The sequence below is a fragment of the Periplaneta americana genome, chromosome 8 (assembly GCF_040183065.1).
Source record: "Periplaneta americana isolate PAMFEO1 chromosome 8, P.americana_PAMFEO1_priV1, whole genome shotgun sequence".
NCBI lineage: Eukaryota > Metazoa > Arthropoda > Insecta > Blattodea > Blattidae > Periplaneta > Periplaneta americana.
In genome coordinates this window covers 22,120,377-22,146,488 of record NC_091124.1, presented here as the reverse complement: position 1 = coordinate 22,146,488, position 26,112 = coordinate 22,120,377, and the positions used below count along the sequence as shown (strand labels likewise).

The 26,112-nt window shown below is 37.0% G+C and overlaps 1 protein-coding gene across 3 annotated transcripts in view; it reads right to left on the bottom strand.

Annotated features, from left to right (window-relative positions):
• Nucleotides 1–26,112, bottom strand: part of LOC138704568 (maltase 2-like) — a 116,172-nt gene that overhangs the window by 42,554 nt on the left and 47,506 nt on the right. Inside the window, exon 1 of one of the 3 annotated variants that reach the window (XM_069832608.1) lies at nucleotides 24,136–24,656. The exons of the other annotated variants lie outside the window; for them this stretch is intronic. Coding sequence (XP_069688709.1) covers nucleotides 24,136–24,487 — 352 coding nt within the window. The 5' untranslated portion in view covers nucleotides 24,488–24,656. Of the gene's footprint in view, nucleotides 1–24,135; nucleotides 24,657–26,112 lie in introns of those variants that run through there. 3 annotated transcript variants of the gene reach the window in all.

Sequence of the window (26,112 nt, the reverse complement as noted above, 5' to 3'; positions counted from 1 at the left end):
TCGGTAGTCAACCTTTGTATCACAAGAAAAATAGCATTTAATTTCACTTCTCCGCACTCTAACTCGAACCATACTTGATATTTTACCTTTTCCTTCTTCTTGCTTAGGGCGCCCGCACAGTACAGTGAACATATGGGTAACGTTTGCAGTTTTATTCCTGAATCCCTAACCTTTTGAAAAAATTCCAAGCTGCATACGTTATTTGTGGAGCCCGAGTCCAACAACACACAACACTTTATCCCAAATATTTTGGCATCTATATAAGGCAATACATAAGTCCCATTATTTTCTAACTCTGGGTTAGTGATCTCGCTCTGTCTCTTCACGCTTACCGCGTTGGTGGATTCTTTTGACAGTGGCTTACTGCACTTAGCTACAGAAATCTCCGAACCCTTGAGACTTCTGTCTAGCAGTTTCCCGAGTGCGATGCAGTCGGTTCCACTGCTACCTCGTCTCTATTTCTACAATTTATAGGCTCCCGGCCCATACTCATTCTGACCGGACTTTGCTGACGTCCGTTCATGTCTCTATTCCTGCTTTGTCCCACGTTACACTGTGTAGGTGGCCTATTGCACCCTTGTGAGGCCATTTCTTGTAGGACGCCTCGCCTATCTCTCTCCTGCTCCTGTCTCCTCCAATCACCTCGATTTTGCGGTCCCCTGCTAAAATTAGGCTGCCAGAATCCCTGTCTGTAATTCCTGTTCCGAAGCCAGTGTGGTTGGGTTCTAAGCCTATTATTTCCATTTTCTTGTCTTCCCGTGTACCATCGTATGTGGTTAACCCTACGCACGGGACCAACACCTCCTCGATCGTTCCTCATCCTGTTATGACTACTCTGGTTATTCCTACTATTATTGTAAGGACCCCCAAAGGGCGGGTCAATCCTTCTCTCCCTGTTGGGACTTTTCCCTCCATTATGGCCATTATGGTACCGACTATGTGCATTGTTGGGGCTCCTGTCACCACCCCAATTACTCTGATTTTGGGCTCCTGTCCTTGGGGATGAAAAGGCCGTACTTGCCCCCTTCCCCGCTTTCTGGTCGGTGGGGCTTGAACCCTTTCCTTTGCCACGTTCATAATCTGCCTGTCCACTACATTCATAGTGCGTGGCGTCCGAACCATCCAGCGCAGTCAATAAATCTATTGTTTCCCCGAAGTCTCGGGGCCCTGCTACGATCAGATTATATCTTATGTTCTCGGGATACTGCGAAATCACAGTTTGGATCAGCTCTGAATCCGGTATTGGCGGATTGAGGCTTTTCCCTTTCTTAACAATTTCAAGAAAATAGTCTATCATAGAGACGCCTCTTCCCGCGTCAAACCTGCTCTGATTAATTTCCTTCCTAATTCTTTGTTGTTGTCTTTGTCCCCAGTATCTCTCCGAAAATTTTTCTCTGAATTCCTCATAAGTGACATTATCCCCTAGGGCCACTAGCGCCCAGTTGAGTGGTCGGCTCTTTAGGCTCTTTCGTACGACAGTCATTTTTAAGTCATCCGGCACCCCTCTTACTCTAAAGTACGTTTCTAGCTCACTTATGTAGTTATGTGGGTTTGAAAATTCAACCTCATCAAAAATAGGGTAACCAATCTCATTCAAAATGTGAGTGGGGTACTGGGGACGGCCTAAATATGCCTTGTCGTTTACATTTATTAACTCACTGCGCACGTCATCCCGTGAGGTCTGACATTCCTCACCAACACTATTGTTAACATGTCTTACATTTATGTTGCTACCTGATGCCGGGCTCTCACTTGTGCCCTCTTGTCTAGAAACTGCACGGTCCGAGCTGCTATGTCCGCTTAAATTTGCGGGACTACCCCCATTTAGTACGTCGTTTATTGAGTTCAGTTTACTTCTTAATTCTTCCAAACATTCGTTATCCGCCCTTTCTTTATTCTTTATGGCTCGCTTGAGACCGTCCACTTCCTGATCCATCTCACCTATTTTCTCTTCCACCGAATTCTGAATTTCTCGAACCTTCTCCACTATCGCTTCCTCAACAGCTGATTTTAGATCGCTATTCTCTCTAGTAGCGCTATCTCTAACTCTAACTTCTAAATCCTTCATACTTTCTGACATCCTATCCATAGCTATCTTCAATTGGTTCTCCATTCCGATCCCATTCTCGGCTAATTTCCCCTCTAGCTTCTCTATTTTGTCCTCCATCTTGTTTCCTCTCTCCGCTAATTTTGCAATCTGATCTCTAATCTCTCTCGAACTTTCCCCCAATCTATTTTCCATTTGTTTTATTTGTTCTCTACTTTCCCTCAGAATCTGCTCTCTACTTTCCCTTGAGTTATTCTCTAATTTAGTTTCCATTTGTTTTATTTGTTCTTTACTTTCCCTCAGAATATGCTCTCTACTTTCCCTTGAATTATTTTCCATGAAGTGTCTCATCTGCTCCCACAACTGCTCTAGCGTCATTTCCCCTTTGCCACTTTCTCTACTCTGTTGCTTTTCCACTCTACGCTCTCCCTCTATTTCCTGTCCTGCGTTATTCTCGACCTCCTCCCTAATTTCCATAATTTCCTCGTCCTTCCTTTGCTCCATGGTTCCCTTGTTTCTATTTCCTCGTCTTTCTCGTATTTTCCTAACTACCTTACTCCTATGGCTACGTAGTATCATCTATATGCTACTCTGTCATCTATCCGACGCTTGCTTTCCCAATAATAATCTAACTAGGCCTGTATTTGCACTCGACTCACTTCCAACAAATTACGCAATACACTTATTTCACTCTTTCCCCCAAAATATCACACACAATAAAAAATACATATATATATATATATATATACACCCGAAACATCACACCGGAAATTGAAACATATACACTTTATAATTATTCCCCCAAAATATCATATACATATATACACATATATTCATCTTCTATTCATACTTGCCACCGCCTCTCCGAGTCGCCTTCTCTGGTGGTCCCCGTGTTGTCTTCTCTAGTGTTGTCGTGATGTCGCGATGGCTTGGTTATGTTCCCGCCTTCCAGCGTCGTTCCTCGGCTATGCAGGGCTGAAATGCTCCGTCCGGTCCTCCGCGTTGTTTGGTGCTGTGTTCGCACCCGGGGCCGGTCATTGGAACAGCTGTCTTCCTTCGAGCCCCACGCTGGGCGCCATTTGAGGGTGGTATCGTTGTTGTGTTCCCACGTTGGACGCCATTTGAGGGTGAGTGGTTATTGTGGCCCCACGTTGGGCGCCATTTGTGGGTGGAATCGTTGTTGTGTTCCCACGTTGGACGCCATTTGAGGGTGAGTGGTTATTGTGACCACACGTTGGGCGCCATTTGAGGGTGGGTGCGTCTCGATGTTGCGTGAGATTCACTCAGGGTAGCCGAGGTACTGTTGTGGTATAGGGTGATGTCGGGAATAATACCAAGCCGGCTACTTATATAAAAGGCAGTGTAAATTCCAAAACTATAAGTTTATTGTCGTATTCACTTGGTAAACACTAGAGTATGTATTTCCGGCTGACTTATAATTCAATCGTTGGTCGCACCTCTGTATCGACTCTATGGCGGCTCTGAATAAGCTCTATCCGATACTACAAATTCAATATTCTGTCCAGTACACTATGACACGAAGCGAAATAGTAGTCCTGTCGACACCAAACGAAGTAGTTATTCTGCCCTGTATGTAGGGCCGCCGACACGAAGTAAAGTTGTTTCGATGATCTCCGCTCCGAAGCGGAATGGTAGTCGTCATCTCCGCTCCCCGTCACCCTTATTTATAAAAACCTATCCTACGCTAAAACTAACTATCCTATTGGTTAAAAACTACGTCACTAACTGGCCTAAAATCTATTCCCTATTGGTCCAAAGTGACCTCATAAGCTGGACCCAGATCTCTTCTTATTGGGCGCGAAATATGTCATCTCTAAATTTAAACTTTGGATTTCCCATAACATCAAATTAGTTTGTATATCTCACAAGAATACCCGTTCTTTGGAAAACCCAAGCTTGGCAGTATCTTTCCCACGGGTCTAGTCCGACTCCGGCTTTTATGCTTCATCGAGTCTCTACGAAACCCCGCTCAAGGTGGCCCTAAATCTGTCCGATGCTGACAAGTGACGAAACACCTGTGTGGGGAAGCTAATTCTAACGAAGTCGCCAGAACATCCCCGCGAATACATGTAATAGAAATATGGAGATATCACTACGCTAATAAATCGGTCTCTCCCTCTCCTAATTACTGCTTCAGCATGCATTTCTGGATTCGCCCATACGTGATCAAAAGTCTGGATTTAATGTTCCTAATTAGTGTATGTCAAGTGAAGAATACAATGCGTGCAGTTTTGCGTTGTGTAACTTTCTCCATTCTCCTGTACTTCATCCCCCTTAGCCCAAAATATTTTCCTAGCATCTTAATCTCGAACACCCTTAGCCTATGTTCCTCTCTCAAAGTCCAATTTTCACAACCGATAATATAATTGTTTTATAAATTCAACTTTCAACTTTTTTGAGAGTAGAATGGATGACAAAAGCTTTTCAACCGAATAATAACAGGCATTTCCAATATTTATTCTGCGTTAAATTTCCTCCCGAGTATCATTTATATTTGTTATTGTTACTCCAAAATATTTGAATTTTTCCCTTCTTCGAAGGATAAATTTCCAATTTTTATATTTCCATTTCGTACTATGGTCACGAGACATAATCATATACTTTATCTTTTCGGATTTACTTCTAAACCAACTTTCGCTTCAAGTATCTTTAATAGTGGATTTTCTCCTAACATAAACGTATTTCAATTAAATTCCAATAATGAATAATATGTATGTATGTATGTATGTATGTATGTATGTATGTATGTATGTATGTATGTATGTATGTATGCATGTATGTATGTATGTACGTATGCACGTACGTACTACGTATGTATGTATGTATGTATGTATGTATGTATGTATGTATGTATGTATGTATAGGCCCTGATATAATATGCAATATATATAGTCCAAAGATTAATTTACGAGTATTTTCGCCGACTGAAGTGACAGAGTTAAAAACACCAAGATATGGTTTAACTTCGCTCACAATTGCATAAGACAATATTAAAGTTCGCCCACCCCAATCTTATTTACGTAGGAATTGGAGTCAACAGCACAGCTAGCCAAAACTCACAAACAATTCCATTGCACAATAGCGTGTACGTGATCAATTTCTCGTCATTTTATTTGCGTAATTTGCTCCAAATGGTTCACTGAAAATCTCCGGAAAGTCCAGGAAATGCTGTTCTCCCAATCTGATGCAATAAATGACATCTTTGAGTTATACTGTTTCAAAGTGACGACGTGTTACAAACAAAAATGATTGTTAACTTTGTGTCTAACATTAATTTAGTAGAAATGTTACAAGCTCTCGAGTTGTGATAAATTTAAATTTGTTTCATTAGATTCGTTTTCTATTGAGCATTAGGAGTAGAGTTTATTTGGTTTCCCTGGGATTTTATTTCATTAAATGAAATGTAATAATAATAATAATAATAATAATAATAATAATAATAATAATCTCTTAACCGAATGCTAGTCTAATCGGCTATAGACCTAAATCCAGCAGACCCATGTTCGATTCTTCTCAAGAAAACTGACACGACATTTATCTACCTTCCTTAAAGATTAATGATGTGCCTCTTAATATTCTTAAAGACGATTTCGCACCATACTGACCAGGTCATCAAAATCCAGATGCTATTGGTTCATTATTTTTATCTTCATAAATATGGGGACAAAGCGGGCTAATTGGTTCTATTATTATTATCATTATCATCATCATTATTACTACTAACAGCTTTCTTTCGACATTAATATTGCAAATACAATGCCAAGACTGTATATGAGTGCATGACATTACATGAAGAAAAAAAAATCACAAAATTGTCACATTTTTACCGTAAGTGTAGTATGACATTTTAATCATTTTGAAGAAAAATTGGAAGAATATTCAACAATAAATAAATAAATAAATAAACAAATAAACAAACAAATAAAGACCTGGTCCTGATTATCATTAACAGAACTAAGGACGATGGTGTTATATCTTTTATTTGGAAGGTCTGGGGTTCGATCCCAAAAGCCGGCTGCCCTTAAATGTGTGTTTCGTGTTTCCAAAAGTCGCTTCAGGCGATAAAGTATCAATAACAAATTTTTATATCACACAATTTCCGCGATACACCAAATATCTGTATGGTAAATAGAGCCGACTGTACTACGCTGTGTTGGAAGACATAGGAGATACTTGGGGCAACTGCGCGGGATACGTTGAAACACAAATAGAACTGTATTATTATTATTATTTTTATTATTATTATTGTTATTATTACTATTATTATTACTATATTTATTACTATTATTATTATTACTATTATTATTATTATTATTACTATTATTATTATTATTATTATTACTATTACTATTATTATTATTATTATTATTATTATTATTATTATTATTATTATTATTATTAAGCACGGTAGTGTCACATCCTGTATTTAGAAGGTCTGAGGTTCGATTCCAAGAGTTGGCTGCCTTGAAATGAGTTTCTTTTCGTGATTTGCTAAGTCTCTTCACGGAAAGACGATAAAGAATCAATTACAAATTGTATATCAGATAACTTCCGCAACAGACCAGATATATTATCTGTACCAGTGAGGAAAGTGGGGAAAAACCAGAGGTGGTATGCTATCCCAAGATTGTCCCCTGGCATACCTCGATTTAAAAAAGGCTTACCCCCTTCCTTACAACACACACATACATGATGTATACAATAAATTGTTTCATTTAGCAGTAACGCGAATCTTTGAAGCTTACGCAACACTTTACATTTCTTAATGAAATAATTTCAAGTTACTTCAGTTATTTACTAGATCATTTTACAATGTCCTTTGAGACTTATCATTTAAAATAATGTTAAAGCTTCAAAGTCCTTACTTAATTATTAATAAAAAGTGCAACAGCAACAAAAATGACACAGTCACTAAATTGGCAACAATGGCCACCACAAGCTACAGGCCACAGTCTTCCATACTTGTAAGCATTCCGGGGTTGACTTATCAAATAAAATGTGTCTAAATACACGTAGCATACAGTTCCTGAAGGCTGTGGTTTAGATTTACGAATCAAACAGATAGTACCCTTTGTTGGCAGGAAATGTATACAAAAATTTTACGGATCACATTTTTTCATGACGGGATGTCATTTTTCACTAACGGTATGTCTTCTGGCCATAGACCAGTGGCGGTATTCCATACCGGCACATATCGCCTTACTTTCCTCACTGATCTGTACGATAAATAAAGCACTAAATAGTCGATTTTACTACCCTGTGTCGGAAGCTATTGGAGATTCTTAGGGCAACTGCATAGAATACGTTGAAACAATACCAACTAAAACTACTACTACTACTACTACTACTACTACTACTACTACTACTACTACTACTACTACTACTACTGCTACTACTACTACTACTACTACTACTAGAGCCCGGACGAGAAGTTATGGCACCAGCGCGAGGGACGTATTTTAGTTCGTTTGCTTGGACTCGCCCTCACACTCAACTGGAGGGGTGTTGGGTTAGTTGGTTACTAGCATTCCGAGTGTTCAGATCGTTCTGCTACTACCGCTATTGCTAATACTGAAAACATTGTCCTTCTGAGCGCCCTCATTATGGCATTGTCTAAGGTGTGAAATCATAGAGTAGTTCATAGTCAAGGACGTGAAATAGCATACAATGTATAGAAATTCATGTCAGAAGAGGCTGTAAATGGAATACCAATTCCATTGAAAAGCGTGTGTGCAAGAGTACTGGCTGCCACTGGTATTTAAAAGCGAACCTTGGCAAGAATCAGGAAAGAAGGGGAAAATATTGAGGCAGGAACAGCATATTCTTTCTCCAGTCCGGAAAAATCACAGCCGAAGAAGAAGATTGTTGCAGCTGTAGACAGTTTTGATGAGAAAGTCATAAGAAGACACATCTATAATTTCTACGCTACGCATAAGCAGAGGCCGACTCTGCAATCGCCTCTTCCAAGAATGGATATCAGTGTATGATTATGTGAAGAAAGTAGAGAACAATTACATTGAAAGTGAGCACGCGATGGACAGTATTTTGGAGAACATTTCCATAAACTTAGGGACATCTGATTCCAGCACAGATCAGTCGTCTGATTCGGACGGAGAATAAGAATATAAAGATGGAATAGCGGGCGTGATTCCATTAGGTACCTTCGGACTCTTGAGTAAGAAAGTGGTGATACTGAGCGCTCTGAGCTTGAGGACCGTAACCCAAACAACCCCCACTCCTCTACCCTGCTGGCCGGAAATTTAAAACTTCGCGCAGGTTCGTGCCATAACATCTCGTCTCAGCTCTACTACTACATTGTATGATGTTAATTTATTGTAGTCATAACCTTCCATGACTGATTTTTAGGGAATTTCAGTGATCATCGCTCATGCTACAGCCTTCCTTGGCTTTCTGCAGATTGGAGTACGCTCAGGCAATACACAATATACAGATATAAATGCTGTAATTCAGAAAATAAACGAAAGTGACTACAATATGTTAATTTCCATGGAAATGCGAGCATAGATGTCGTTCATGTGTTCTGTATTTTGATCCAGAAGTATAAAAAGGGCGAATCGCGGGCCCACCGAAAACCACACGAGCTCCGGGTGCAGCTGACAGTGAAGCTATTCGGTCTGACTGCCGCGTGCGTTCCCTAAATGTCAGGGTCTCGCGCTCTTGACACATCGAGGTCAACACTACACTTCCCGGCTCTGACTGTGATGAATGACTGGAGCGCCTCGTCACTGATTGTGGGTGATTAGTCGGTGACGTCGCCGCTTTGATTGCGTACACATCAGTGCGTGCACACGCACGGGAATCCCGCAGCGGCGATAATACAGAATGAGCCGTAAGTAATGCCATTAAATACAGGGGGTTATTCTTTGAGATATTTCAAACCAGAAAGTTCAATAAAATTTGCTTGTTTTTGCTCCTTTTTCGAGATAAACATTTTTTATATGAAACATATGAGCCGTTCAGAGCAAAAGTGGTGTAAGTCAAAAATGGGTAAAGAGGGTTAAAGTAGGGAGAGTCGGGTAGTATCGGACATCGGGTAGTATCGGACAGTGCGTTTTTTTCATATACCACCATATAGTACCTGAATGACATGGTTACGTTTCTCTATGCGACATCACAGAAACGTAACCATGTCGATCAGGTACTATCATCGTGTGGTAGATGAAAGAAACTCACTGTCCGATATTACCCGATGTCCGATACTACCCGAAACTCCCCTAAACATTCTGTAAAATACAGCGCAAAGTAGGAATTAATATTCAATTTATTTAAACTATTAGTAGTCAGTGGATAGCAAGAAGGACATATTACTTGCTACTTTGCGCTGTATTTTACAGAATGTTTACTTTAAAACTCATTACCCAACTTTGACTTACACCACTTTTGCTCTGAACGGCTCATATCATAATGTATTTCGAGAAAGCCGTTGACTGAAATTCCAATATGGTCAGTCAATTAAAGATTGAAATAATTTCAGTTTTGTCCTTTAGGCTAAATGTACAGAAATTGGATCCGAACAAATGTAGCACATTGACAAATTCATTTTCAGAACGAAAAGTTACATTTGAATGGTTCAGAGCCATAGTGGGCCAAGCGCCATTCATTAAAAACGAAGAAAGCAAGGTTTAAAGTTAAGTGAATACCATAGTTTATTGAAGATTGACATATCATTTAGTTTTAATGTGTATACTTTATATTATTTGCTATATGTTTCCATTCAATTATGGTAATAACTTCATTTTAACCCTTGTTTTATACGATTTTAGTAAATGGCGCTTGGCCCACTATCATTCTGAACCCTTCATTTGCTCGGCTCAAATTTCTGCACATTTAAAGGACAAAACTAATATTCTTCCAATCACTTATTACCATAATACACTGCTCTCTTAAATTGACTGAGCATATTAAGACTTAAATCATGGTTTTCCCAAAACATGCAATGAAATGTTGCATATAAAACAATTATTATTATCTCGAGAAGGAAGCAAAAACGAGCAAAATTGTAATACATTTATTTTTCAAAGAATAACCCTGAAATTAATGACATTACTTACGATTCACAATGCATAACAAATACTCTGCATTTTAAATTCTGTGGTGTTCGGGTAAAGAGGGTTAAGTCATTTTTTGTGCAGATGGAATTTTGTTCCCCAGATGAGGACAAAAGTTAAATCAGGCAAGTGTGTGTGCAACAATCAAAATAATATAGCATTTTATGTGTTTTATTTTTTTAGAAAATTATTTGCAATAAGGGTTCGAAGTTTAATTTTAATTTATCTCACAACTCAATTTTATGACATCTCCCTTTACCCAAACAACACAGAATTAAGAAACTGCCTGCGTCTCCATGACTTTGAATTTGAATTTTAAAATAGGTTCGCCTTGGTTTAGCTTCGTAACCGCGTGGTCTGAGGCGTCATTGCTTTCATAAAGCGAAAAAGAAGAAATTTATTGCAGACATATTTTAATCGTGAGAACTATGGATTCTCTAACGTCAAAATGTCACAAAATCCTTTCTCTGAGCATCTGTCTTGGTCGATGCGGATTCATGATTCATATTCTTAGCTTGAGGCATCTATACTGACAGATACGGATTCGTTTATTTCCGTTCGATGATTTTGCTGCTAAAGAGAGAAGAATTGCTGTGGTCTTAAAATAGCCTATATTTAGGTGAGTTGGCTGCTATCAGTTTTGTACTATATATATATACATACTAGGTTCAAAAAGTTCCCGGAATTTGTTAGCATCATAGAAACAACGTACCTTAAACACTATTCTACAGAATTCCCTTCAAAATAGTTGCCTTCCGCAACTACACACTTTTGCCAACGCGTGTAGAGTTCCTGGAAGCAGGCCTGGAAGCCATTTTGTGAAACCCGTTTTAGTGCTCTCGTCGCGTTTGCGATAACCTCTTCAGCATTGAATCTCCGTCCTTTCAGATGACTTTTCAGACGGGGAAACAGAAAGTAATCAGGTGGTGAGAGATCAGGAGAGTATGGTGGGTGATCCAAAGCAGTTATGTTGTGCCTGGCAAGAAAATTCTTTACAATAATTGCGCGATGAGCAGGTGCATTGTCACATGCATAAGGAACCAGTTTTTTTCTACCCACTTTTCTGGACGTTTCCTTCTCACTGCGTCCCAGAGGCGACGGAGGGTTTCTACGTACAATTCTTTCGTTACAGTACGACCTTCTGGAATGAACTCATGGTGCATGAGACCCTGAGAGTCGAAGAAAACTTCCAACATAACTTTGCTTTAAGTGTGCTTAAATGCGACAGGCTCATGTCAGTAGATTTACTGGCATGTGAAAGAACTCCTGCGGGACAAAATTCCGGCACATCCGGCGATGCTGATATAACCTCTGCAGTTGCGAGCGTCGTTAAATAAAACATAACATTTAAAATAACTTTGCCTTTGGAAGTGTCCCTAGGAAATTTTTGCTTCCGAGGAGATGTTTTCGATTTCCACTCAGATGACTGTCGTTTAGGGACTGGGTCGTACAAGTAGCACCAGTTTCATTTTGTTTAAGAAATCACCATCTTCATCAGCCATACTGATCATGTCCCCAGCAAAACACAGAACTTGATGTTTGTACTTTGCTCTGTGGACATAATTACAAAATGCGACGAACAAACAAAACACTATGATAAACAATTGCCTACAACTCAAAACCAATGATTGCCATTATCAACAAACTTTAAGGAAATGACATCATGAATGTTACCAACAAAACAAATGTATAATATCCCTTGTTATATATTAATACGAAAAATGGTAGTAAAATTCCGGGAACTTTTTGAACCTAGTAGTAAGATATATATATATATATATATATATATATGTATATATATATATATATATATATATATATATAAACTTGTATTACCTATTACCGCACGCCACCGCTTAACACTGTAGCTATCAAGAAGACTGTCACTTACAAATGGCTTTTAAGGAACCCGGAGGTTCATTGCCGCCCTCACATAAGCCCGCATCGGTTCCTATCCAGAGCAAGATTAATCCAGTCTCTATCATCATATCCCACCTCCCTCAAATCCATTTTAATATTATCCTCCCATCTACGTCTCGGCCTCCCCAAAGGTCTTTTTCACTCCGGCTTTTCAACTAACACTTTAGCCTATATGCATTTCTAGGTTCGCCCATACGTGCTATATGCCCTACCCATCTCAAACGTCTGGATTTAATGTTTTTAATTATGTCAGGTGAAGAATACAATTCGTGCAGTTCTGCTATGTGTAACTTTCTCCATTCTCCTGTAACTTATCTCTCTTAGTCTCAAATATTTTCCTAAGTACTTTATTCTCAAACACCTTTAACCTATCTTCCTCTTTTAAAGTGAGAGTCCAAGTTTCACAACTATACAAAACGGTAATATAACTGTTTTATAAATTCTAACTTTCAGGTTTTTTGACAGCAGACTGAATGATAAAAGCTTCTCAACCGAATAATAACAGGTTTTTCTCATATTTATTCTGCATTTAATTTCATCCCGAGTGTCATTTATATTTGTTACTGTTGCTCCAAGATATTTGAATTTTTCCACCTCTTCAAAGGATACATTTCTAATTTTTATATTTCCATTTTGTACTATATTCTGGTCACGAGACATAATCATATACTTTGTCTTTTAGGGATTTACTTCCAAAACTATCTCTTTACTTGCTTCAAGTAAAATTCCCATGTTCTCCTTAATAGTTTGTGGATTTTCTCACATTATCCGCATAGACAAGCAGCTGATGTAACTCGTTCAATTCCAAACCCTCTCTGTTTTCCTGGAATTTTATAATGGCATTTTCTAGAGCAAAGTTAAAAAGTAAAGTGATAATGCATCTCCTTACTTTAGCCCGTAGTGAATTGGAAAAGCTTCATACAGGTAACAGGCCTATACGGACTTCGCTCTAAGTTCCACTGAGACACATTTTAATTAATCGAACTAGTTTCTTGTGAATACCAAATATTAAGAAGACTGTATTTAAATTAATTGTAAAAACAGATAATTCTTTCCCCTTTTTTTGTCTCCGAGCAATCGGCGGTTTATGTGCATAAGTATGCATATTTTTTCAGATGATACTAAAGTTTGTGCGAATAAGTCTCAGAATTAATGTGCTGTAACATTCACAAGAGCGTGTAATAAACAACTCTTTTTTGTTTTTTTAAGAAGTAAATCGCTGCAGTTCACAAACAAATACGGCGGCGCCAGTGATGAGACTTGACCGTAACGTGTTGGTCTTCGATTGTGTTCTGCACCCCAGCTTATTGTTCAGATCTCCATAGCGTAGAGTTCAATGCCAGCAGATGTAACAACTCTTAAGTATTGCGTGATGCTCTGACGTCACGATAGTTTGTAGGATATGACCCTTGAGCAAGAGAGTGGAGCCAGTCTTATGTAACAGAGGACATCGCATCAACTAGTTACGCTATTTGCGCCGGAAAAATGCTGCGATGAAGACTCTTGATTAATAGACAGGGTTTCATTCATTAATAGTATTCTGTCCAAGGGCAGGTCTTTCACTGCAAACCCAGCATTCTCCAGTATTTCCTACTTTCTTCCTTCCTCTTTGTCTCCTCATATGATACACATAGGCTATCTTAATTTCGTCTATCATCTGATATCTCTTCTGCCACGAAATCTTCTCCCGTTCATCATTCCTTCCAGTGCATCCTTCAGTAGGCAGTTTCTTCTCAGCCAGTGACCCAAGCAATTCCTTTTCCTCCTTCTGACCAGTTTCAGCATCATTCTTTCTTCACCCACTCTTTCCAACACAATTTCAGTTCTTATTATGTCTATCCACTTCACACACTCCAGTCTTCTCCATATCCACATTTCAAATGCGTCTATTCGTTTCTCTTCATTTCGTCTTAATGTCCATGTTTCTGCCCATACAATGCGACACTCCACACAAAGCACTTCATTAGTATCTTCCTTAGTTCTTTTTCCAGAGGTGCGCAGAAGATGCTCCTTTTTCTATTAAAAGCTTCTTTTGCCATTATTATTATTATACTTTCGACTTCCTGGCTGCAGCTCATGTTACAGCTCATAGTACACCCCAAGAATTTGAAGCTGTCCACTTGCTCTACTGCCTCATTTAGAATTCGCAAGTTTACCTTCTGTATTTTTCTTCCTATGACCACGCTCTTAGTCTTGTTAGCATTTATCTTCATTCCATACTGCTCACAGCTGCCATTTAGCTCCAGTAGCATATCCCTTAGTATCACTTCCTCTTCTGCTAACAACGCCATATCATCAGCAAATCTGATAGACTTTATTTTTCTTCCTCCTACTATCACTCCTCCCATGTTCTGAAAGCAGTTCTTCGCTAATTCCTCCAAGTAGATGTTGAACAGAGTAGGTAATAAAGGGCATTCTTGTCGTACTCCTCTCTCTATTTCACTTTCTTCTGACATTTCTTCTCCTATCCTGACTTTGACTCGTTTCATATAAAGGTTAGGCCTACTTAACAGCCTCCTGTCTTTCCAATCCACGCCGATTTTCTTTAGGATCCTCATCTACTCTGTCAAACGCCTTTTCTATGAGCACAAATACTATATACACTAGAAAGGTTTATATTGATAATTATTATACAGGGTCTGGCAGAGGCAGGGGCGATTATGTACAATTTGTTATTGACTCAAGAATTTTTACAGTATTTTTAAAATCATAAACATGATGAGGTCATAATGTACATAGCCTGCCATGTATTTCTTGAGTGACTAGCACTGAGGTGGAAATACGCTTCGTCAGACAAGCACAAAATGTCAATTAAGTCTTCATCTTCATTCATGCAATTTAAGAGGAAAGACCTACAGGAAGTCTCTTTTCTCATGCGAGTATTTTAAGTTATTTCCCTAACATAGTTTTATATCAATGTTTGAATCCTTTTAAATAACAATTTCACTTTTGCCCTTTATGGTATAGTCACAGATATAAAAATGAAAAAAAAAAAGAAAACAGTATTATAAAGAAAATTATATATTTATTCTCAAGAATATCACAGAATCACAAATCTTGCCTTAAATGAAGGCAAAGACACTGCTAATCAAATTTGTTTGATGACTTTTAGAAATTTTTATTTTTATTTTGAATTTTTATTTACTTACTGACTTACTTACTTACTTATTTACTTACTTACTTACTTACTGGCTTTTAAGGAACCCGGAAGTTCATTGCCGCCCTCACATAAGACCGCCATTGATCCCTATCCTGAGCAAGATTAATCCAGTCTGTATCATCATATCCCACCTCCCTCAAATCCATTTTAATATTATCTTCCCATCTCCGTCTCGGCCTCCCCAAAGGTCTTTTTCCCTCCGGCCTCCCAACTAACACTCTATATCCACTTCTGGATTCGCCCATACGTGCTACATGTCCTGCCCATCTCAAACGTCTGGATTTAATGTTCCTAATTATGTCAGGTGAAGGATACAATGCGTGCAGTTCTGTGTTGTGTAACTTTTTCCATTCTCCTGTAACTTCATCCCTCTTAGCCCCAAATATTTTCCTAAGAACCTTATTCTCAAACACTCTTAATCTCTGTTCCTCTCTCAAAATGAGAGTCCAAGTTTCACAACCATACAGAACAACCAGTAATATAACTGTTTTATAAATTCTATTTTTATTTACAGAAAGAAAAATTGCACATCTATTTTTAACTTATTCTTTAATTTGCAATTTGACAATTTCCTCTTACAGAATTATTCCTGCATAATGTGAGAATATGCCCTGAAAATTTTATTAAGTCATCTCTATTATTGTCTGAGATATTAAATATTAAATTTTGAAGAATGTAAAATAAACAAACTCCGGATATTGAAGGGACTGGAGCGCAGCGGCTATTTAAAAATGGCGTAAAATCAATTATTTTCTTCCTAACGACCTTGAAATTTCGTTCAAATGAAGTCAGTACTATGAAATATTATTAGGCTAAAAATTAAAAAGAAAATGTTAATTTTGACAAATATTTGGTCATTCCTGTATGTCCTTCCCCTCAAAATCTCACCAAAAAACGACCTTCGTTTGAGAATATCGCGAGATTGGCTGGATGGAAGAGAAAGCTTGCTGGCCTTAACTTTGTCAGATTAAATAAATAAATTTTTATTACGTTTTAATAAATTTATGTAGGTCTACCATCTGAATTTTGTGTCGATGAAAATGTAAGTTGTATAAGAAGATAAGACAAGATCATGGCGCTATAAATTAAAATTACAAAATTCACTCTCACCTCTAAACCTCTAAGGAGGAGAATGATGGTTTTGAGGACATTCTAGTGTTTAGTGACGAGGCCACATTTCACTTGAGTGCCAAAGTTAATCGCTATAATTCACGCATCTGGGTAAGCTACTAAAAACACGTTTGACAGTGCAACATGAACGAGATTCTCCAAAAGTGATTGTTTGCTGCAGTGTCTAAATCAAAGGTGTACGGCCCCTTTTTTCACGGATACAACTGTCCTCGATATGATGCAGCAATTGTTGCTTCCTCAAGTGACTGAGGATTCCAAAAACTTCATATTCCAATTTGATGGGGCGCCGCCCCATTAGCACACTGAAGTGCGTCGCTACCTGAACAAAGTACTCCCTCGCCGTTGGATGGGACGATGCGCTGAAGATGACTTAGCGTTGCAGTGGCCTCCTAGATCCCCCGACCTAACGGTCTGTGATTTTTTTCTCTGGGAGTGTGTAAAAGACATAGTGTACAATTTCTTTACAATGATGAAAATGTGAACTATTTTTTCCTGTTTGTCATATGTTCAAAATAATTGATTAATTCCAGCAGACTTTAAGCGGTGTCCTTTTAGATTGAATCTTGCCAGAAATTCTTCATCGTCATACTCATTTAATAGATAATGTCTATGCCTTATTTTCTTTTGTTTCTGCGCTCTCAAAAGCACATTATATGGTAATTCACCATCACTATCAGAGATTCATGTCTAATGCTGCTGCCATTTTATATTTTATTCTCTAGATAACATTTTAACAACGACTGAAAGCATGGAAAAGTTTATTCAGAAGATATCCTCCGGATATTGCACTATTCCGATTTCGTACAAAACATTTCTCGCGTAACCATGGAATTAATTTTAACAGGACTTTATTCTGTTCGTACAACTGGGCCTTAGTATTTTATGAGTATGTTCATAGAGTTTTACTTTTATATCATATTATTTATATTTGAAGGATTCAAAACCATAGTGGGTCAAGCGCTATTTACTAAAACCTAGGAAAACAAGGGTTAAAATGAAGTTATTACCACAATTCAATGGAAACATATAGCAAGTAATATAAAGTATACACATTAAAACTAAATGATATGTCAATATTCATTAAACTATGGCATTCACTTAACTTTAACCCTTGCTTTCTCCGCTTTTAATTAATGGCGCTTGGCACACTATGGCTCTGAACCCTTCATTTATCTTAAAATGTGTCATTTAGTGTTCTTAAACACCTTTTTTGTGTCTTATATAATTGATTATTATACTGTCATGCAAATCGGTTGCTAAATGTAATGAAACGTTAGAAAATTTCCAGCTTTATTTCATGGATTGTAACAAGGGCATTTCGAGTTCAATAGCTCTACAGCCAGGAAGGGATATGACAAGAAAACTTGCACTTATTATTGAAATGTAGCAGTCAAGGGCATGTGAGAGGAAATATACAGATTCAGAAATCGTCGAACCACACAGATAAGCTGTTAAGGATGATTTCACTTTGTTACATAAATACGTGGGGGAGGGAAATTTCGCGTGTTGAAACATAGCTGCAGTAACTATGCCAGAAGCAAAGAACCAGTCTCAGAACTCGATATTTTTAATGTGGGGATTTAGATTTTCAATAGGACGCAGACAAAGACAAGACGAAAATCTAGTTCTTCCTACCTGAAAGCGTAGAAAGCAACGGAAGCATTTAGGAATTAGTAGCCCAGTACGCTCTCCATAAATTAGAAACCACTTCAGAAGATCGCAGTGGGTGAAGATGAAGGTCTAAAAGTAATGAATTAGGAAATTATATACACAGGCCAATATCTAATATGTGTACAGAGCGTTTGTGTGCGTGGATGTAAGTTAGGGTTCCCATAATATATAATATATTGTTAAAAAAGCGAGATATTTCCAATTTCTTACTTAAAAATCCTGGGACATTTTGTAGAAAAAAGGGACATGTTAAAAAAAGCTGAGAAAATCGAAAACAAAATCATCGCACATGTTTAATCTATACTAATAATAAATCTGTAGCCGAAATTTTTCTGGTAATTTTCGATTTACCAAAAATAATTGGTCCTAACATATATAATTAACCACCCTGAAACCGAAAATCGCTTTTTCGGAATTTTTGTTTGTCTGTCTGTCTGTATGTTTGTTACCTTTTCACGCGATAATGGCTGAACGGGTTTCGATGAAAATTGGAATATAATTTAAGTTCGTTGTAACTTAGATTTTAGGCTACCGGTATATGACATTCAAAATACATTATTTAAAAAGGAGGTTATAAGAGGGTCTGAATTAAATAAATCGAAATATCTCGCTTATTATTGATTTTTGTGAAAAATGTTATTCTTTAAAAATAGTTTGCAATAAGTTTTATTCTTTGAAAAAATTTGATAGGACTGATATTTAATGAGATAAATGAGTTTTCAAATTAAAATAACTGCCATCTAAGGCCGTGTAATGAACTAAAAAACAAATGACTTCCCTCCTCTATAAGGGGCCTTGGACAGCAACAGTCGAAAGCTATGAAAGATAGCCTACAGAGAATGTTTCTGTGTTTGTATGAAGTAATATCGGAAGCTAAATTAACCGATTTGTATATTTCACCATTGGAAAGTGTAGTTTCTCTAGATGGACATAATGCTATAATATTATTACAGTAACTTCTGATATAATATAATATAATATAATATAATATAATATAATATAATATAATATAATATAATATAATATAATATAATATAATATAATATAATATAATATATAATATAATATGTAATATTATATAATATAATTTAAGTTATTTGAAGGGTTCAGAACCATAGTGGGCCAAGCGCCATTTACTGAATGCGTAGAAAAGAAGGGTTAAAATTAAGTTATTACCATAATTCAATGGAAACCTGTAACAAGTAAAATAAAATATACGCATTAAATCTAAATGATGTCAATCTTCATTAAACTATGGTTGCATGTAATAAAAATTAAGAAACATGTTAAAGGAATTGTCATTGCACCAAATGAGTGTCTCTGGACCAAAATGATCGCATTTTAATTATTTGGATGCAATTTAAATTAAGTAACATATTAAACGATTTATCCTTCTATCAAACACGAATGTTCCCTGGATCAAACGTCCTATTTTAATGATGTAATTACTTTATATTTATTTCTAACGGGTGCAGCGGAGCGCACGGGTACGGCTAGTTTTAAATAAAACACTACCGATGCCAAAATACACACATTAACATAAATCATAAAATATTCTTCTTTAGAAAATAAGTATAAATCACATACTTAGAAATAACGCATCTTTAAAAATACTGCTAACAGAAGAACGGAAAAAATGTATTACTGTAACTATTTATAACATCGTAACAGAAATTGGCCAACAGTGTTTGATTGATAGGCCACCAATAAAACCGCAATAAAACTTGTAATCCACAGTTCTTTTTCAGAAAGGATATTTAAAAAGTGGGACAACTGGAAAAAATTCGGAACATCGGGACATTTTATATATATAAAAAAGAACTGTCCCAGGAAAAACGGACGAATGAGAAGCCTAGATTGTATGTAACTTACAATTATGTGTGTATAAAGCAAGAATTACTTGACAATTAATAATGCTCTTAGAATCTGATTATGAACCCCTGATACCTTTTAAAATATCTGCTAGTCTTAACTACATAATTATCTTAAATGTTAAATTATATGACATACCCTATGTCACGTCCTAGATTTTTCACTTTGTGGACATTGTAGTCTGTCTTGTTATTTAGACAATCAAAATTCGTCTAGGGAAAATAACGATGATGATAGGTAATAATAGTAATAATAATAATAATAATAATAATAATAATAATAATACCTACGTAATAATATTTTAAATTATTTCTAGTAGAAGAAGAAAATTAGCTTCCCTTATGAGAAGGTTGCCAGATTTGACAAAGCGTATTACATATAATTTGGAAACAGACCTAAAAGGTAAATTGATATGCATTTGAAACGATGAGGGAATCGAATATACAAAATGTCAGAAAAATTTACACCTAAGTAGCGTTTGTGCTCATTTACAGTTAAGAAAGGGGGGAAAAAATATCATCAGATAGGTTAGAATGATATGAATGCCATATACCGCGAGAAAAATAATAGTACGGATTTACGTATTGGCATTGATATCTAAACCAATCAACAGCCTATCTATGTGGCTTCATTTCTAAATGAAAAATTGTACAATTTACTTAAACTAGAATTACAATTTACATAGGCTAATACAATTATTTAAAATATATAAATTGCACCCAAAAGAGCAAATGTTCTTGCTTGGGACATTTCCAGTTACATGACAATTGTAATATTAGAAGTTCAATGATATAATTAAAATATTGTAAATGGAAGCTGGAAAAAATCACTAGTCAAAAAAGAATTTTTCTATAAGAAAAGAGTTAAATAACAGTTTCAATTTAAAGGAATATAATGTTTAATTCTCTTACTGAAATTATTATTATTATTATTATTATTATTATTATTATTATTATTATTATTATTATTATTATTATCATTATTATTATTATTATTATTATTATTATTATTATTATTATTATTATTATTATTAATGTTACTTGATTCGAGATTTATTTTAATAAACTGATTGTAGGCCTACACTCTTGGTCATTAATATAAAGAATCAATTTGCAATCGGCCTGGGTAGCGCAGTCGGTATAGCGCTGGCCTTCTGTACTCGAGGTTGCGGGTTCGATCCCGGCCCAGGTCGATGGTATTTAAGTGTCCTTAAATGTGACAGGCTCATGTCAGTAGATTTACTGGCATATAAAAGAACTCCTGCGGGACAAAATTCCGGCATACCGGCGACGGTGATATAACCTCTGCAGTTGCAAGCGTCGTTAAATAAACCATATTTTTTTTAATTAATTTGCCCGATTTTGTACTGTATTTTGGTTCGCCTACTATTATGGAGTATTTCTGTGTAATCTTTATAATTTACAACGATTTTTAGAGAAGAAAGTTCAAAAGAGTTAAATTGTAAATTTGTTCAACATTATGAAAACAACACTTTGAAGAAATCAAATGTGTTGGGCAATCAACTGAGTTAGAAAAACAAATTTTGATTACTCTTTTTTAGAACAAATTCAACGAAATATTATGTGGTTTAGCAATTCCTTGCCAATATATTATACCGTATATTTATTCTACGTAATATGAAAAGATCTAAATATCAGAATAACACCCAACAGAGGGCATAAACGTTTCAAGCAATTACAGAAATCATACGAATATCCTGTCACTTTTTCCTATGGTTTTCCCCATCTGTGAGATAAATGTCAGGCAGTCTTCGAACAAATATATCATCTCGTTACCATAAATTCCACCGATACTAGATAACTTCGCAGATGATACAGTGTCGTTAAATAACCGATTACAAATTATTTCAGTGGAAGGCGTTGCACCTATAACAAAAAATTACAGTACTTCAAAAGGAGTGAAACAATCTCTTACGTCTAACCTGCCTAGGTATTGCGCTGACAAAGATCACCTGCTGTACATAACCGAATAAAGGCTGGTTCACAATAAATCGGGAAAGGAATCGATAACGGGAACGAGAACGGAAATATTGTTAAAATAAATGTATTCAAATGTGAACATTCACAATTAAGTATTGTGAATCTTACATTTAAATACGGTACATTTATTTTAACATTATTTCCGTTCTAGTTCTCGTTGTTGTTTCCATTCCCGGTTTATTGTGAACCAGCCGTAACTGTTACACTAGGTTACCGTTAAAGACGAAAATAGATTCAACTATAAATCACGTATTTTATATGCGTCAGGAGTGAGCAGGGTGGGGAATGTCGTACAGTTAGTGTTCTAATAGGCAATCATGATATTTAAAGTGCGGGATGGGCACAAATGAATTTGTCACGCTGGTCCATAAATCAACTCGAGGATTTGCTAGCGACATCCCTATGAGTCAGTGAACCTTTGAACTTAAGCACTTCGAACGTGATTCAGAAAACCCATATTTTTTTGAGGCGTTGAACACATTTGTCCACAAATTACATGCAGAAAGATAATCCTTATGAAGTTTCAGTTTTGGAATCACAAAACATATTAAAAGCTTCAGGAGTGGAAAGTCACAAAACTAATTGAGGTCTGAGCGCTTTGGATATGATTCAGTAGATTCATTTGTTTTATGAGTCGTTCACATCTTCTTCATGAAGTTTCAGTTTAATGACAGGAATCAAAACATTATAGTTGTTTCATATTATTTCACTAATAAATCATAAATACTTAATTCCTTGCTTACTTACTTACTTATGGATTTTAGAGATTCGGAGGTTTCATTGCCGTCCTCACATAAGCCCGCCATCGGTCCCTATCCTGAGAAAGATTAATCCAGTCTCTATCATCATATCCTATCTCCCTCAAATCCATTTTAATATTATCTTCCCATCTATGTCTCGGCCTCCCCAGAGATCTTTTTCCCTCCGGCCTTACAACTGACACTCTATATGCATTTCTGGAATCGTCCATACGTGCTACATACCCTGCCCATCTTAAACGTCTGGATTTAATGTTCTTAATTATTTTATGTGAAGAATACAATACGTGCAGTTTTGCATTGTGTAACTTTCTCCATTCTCCTGTAACTTCATCTCTCTTAGCCACAAATATTTTCCTAAGCACCTTATTCTCAATTATTTAATTATAATTAATAATAATAGTAAATTATTTACTCAAATCTATTTATAAATGAAGTTAGGTTATGTTAGATCATGGTGGCTACGAGTGGGTTAGAACGACCCTTTGCACGTAAGCCATACTGAGGCTTATTGTTCACATCGAATGTTATGGGATAAATGAGGATGAGGGTGTACCAACCCACCGGCCGCATATGACCCCTCACCCATTCACCCAATAGGGGCATCCTACCCTCTCTCGCTCTAAGTTCATACCGCCAAGATGGGCAAGCAGCACAGAATCCATTCCAACGGCCTTTCCAAGGTGTCGAAGCGCCCTTGGAAGTGCTCTTAAGGAATGAATCCTGGCAGAGATATTGCGGAGAGGACGCCCCCTCCAGTAAACGGATGAAAACACGCGTATTGACCTGAATATGTCTATTGAATGAGATGAGGAAGATGAATGATATGATATGAAATCTAAATTCTTCTTTTACACTGGAGTGGAAAGGAAAATGAATGGTGGTAATGAAAATTCCAACCCGACATTTGCCTAAGTAACTATGGAAAACCACAAAAAAACCACAGTCAGGTTGGTCGGTTCAAGAATCAAACCACGAACCTCCCGAATGCGGTCCCATGCGATACGTATGAGCCAACTCGCTCGGTAAATGAAGTTAAATATATTAATTTTTTCCTTATACATAACACCTTTTGAGTGCAATCCAAAAAGTTGATATTTATCTTCAGATTCCGGTTCATAGTAAATGATTTCACTTATGTATTTCTATTGATAACAGTTCCAGAAAATGAACCATAAGTTGTACAATCATTGACAGCATGAAAGAAAGATCTGAACTGTTTCGAAATACGGAACACATATTAGTCTAAAAACGTATCATTGTGAAATCGAGACATCGAACTGATAAGTACTACTATCAATGGTCCTATATTTTTATTAAGGACTTCCCTCAGAGGACTGCCACGAGGACAAAGTATACTCAAAGTATTTGTTTGATTGCATATAAGAAAATTAACATTACACATATCTCTTATCTAATGTTAACAACAATATGTAAACCTGTAAGCAAGTTTCCACTGTTGACTTCAAAACAAGATGCAAGTTACCTGCTAGGCCACTCAATTCCGGGCTAGTATTTTGATCCCGGAAGGCAGAGGAAGACAGTCCGTACATAGGACCCTCCTGCCACCATTCTCTCTTCTGGCATCTGGGTGCAGTGGCGATCAAGAAGGCGACGCATGCAGTCAGCAAGATAAACGAGAGCCAGAACACGACGAAACAGAAGAAACGAAGTCGCACCCAGAAGGGATCACCGGAATACTTGACGAGTTCACGCACTGGCATGCCCACCCAGCTGTGTGACGGGGAGTCCTGCACCTTGCCCGTCTTGTCCAGCTTCGCCGTCACGCCGTCGTCTTTGGGGATGAGCAGAGTGGTCTCCGTGCCTGCTCCTGGCATCGCTACTGGGAGAGCGGAACACACACAAGGGCTAAGGCGTCGCGACGGCGTCTCTCCCAGCAACGAATGAACGAGTGTGAATCTCCGCGCGCGTCAACGTTTTATAGGTGATAACAGTCAGCACTTCTCCTTGTTGTAAGGCTCTGCAGATGGGAAGACTGTCTGTCGAGGTCAGTCATGGTTCGTGGAGGAGGTGGCAAGGCTAGGGTCCGAAGTCTGGGCCGGGTGTGTCTACAGACGTTAGCCACTGACTCAGAGTATACAACAAAGAGCAGTCTTTCTGATAACAGCTGATATTTCATAGGGAAAGATTAGCATTCGTGTTCCTTTCTTGCCTTTTCTTTTTGGTATATCAGGAGATCATCTCCCATAGCAATGTGACGTACATTTTCCGGGCAGAAAATTTCTTCCGTAAGGTACAGTACGGTTACCAGATTCTTTTCACAATTTTCGGGGACAGATATCGGCATATAAAAAATTATTTTAACACTAGCCGTACCCGTGCGCTCCGCTGCACCCGTTAGAAATAAATATAAAGTAATTACATAATTAAAATAGGACATTTGATCCAGGGAACATTCGTGTTTGATAGAAGGATAAATCGTTTATTATGTTACTTAATTTAAATTGTATTAAAAAAATTAAAATGCGATCATTTTGATCCAGTCATAAAAATTATTTTAGGAAATACAGGAAACGAATGCCTATCAAGTTTTCTGTGCATAAGAAGCTATTTCAATCTTACCTGTCCTCGATTCACTCAGAAGTTACTGTAATAACATTATAGCATTATGTATGTCCATCTAGAGAAACTACACTTTCCAATAGTGAATTAATAATTAATTATACAAATCGGTTAATTTAGCTTCCGATATTACTTCATACAAACACAGAAACATTCTCTGTAGGCTACCGTATGTTTCATAGCTTTCGATTGTTGTTGTCCAAGGCCCCTTATAGACGAAGTCATTTGTTTTTTATTTCATTACACCGCCTTAGATGGCATTGTTATTGTGATTTTGAAACTCATTTATCTCATTAAATATCAGTCCTATCAAAATTTTGCATGGGATAAAACTTATCGGAAATTATTTTTAAAGAAGCTTTTGTTATGTAATATTTTTCATGAAAATTAATAATAAGGGAGATATTTCGATTTATTTAATTCGAGCCCCATTATAACCACCCTTTTAAATAAAATATTTTGAATGCCATACAGCCTAAATTCTAAGTTACAACGAACTTAATTTATATTCCAATTTTCATATAAATCGGTTCAGCCATTATCACGTGAAAAGGTAACAAACATCCAAACAGACAGACAGACAGACGAACAAAAATGTCAAAAAAGCGATTTTCTGTTTCAGGGCGGTTAATTATATTATGTTAGGACCGATTATTTTTGGAAAATCGAAAATTACCAGAAAAATGTCGGCTACAGATATATTATTAGCAGGGAAAGGATTTATATGTAAATACATATTTACTTATAAAGCTAATATAATTTATATTTTGCATTATCTTTATGTTTCACAATGTGTAGGGTTGAAAAATCCTACTTTTATTTTCCATATTTTAGAGTTTAGTACATATTTTCGTTAATTTCCATATATTTTCCATATTTC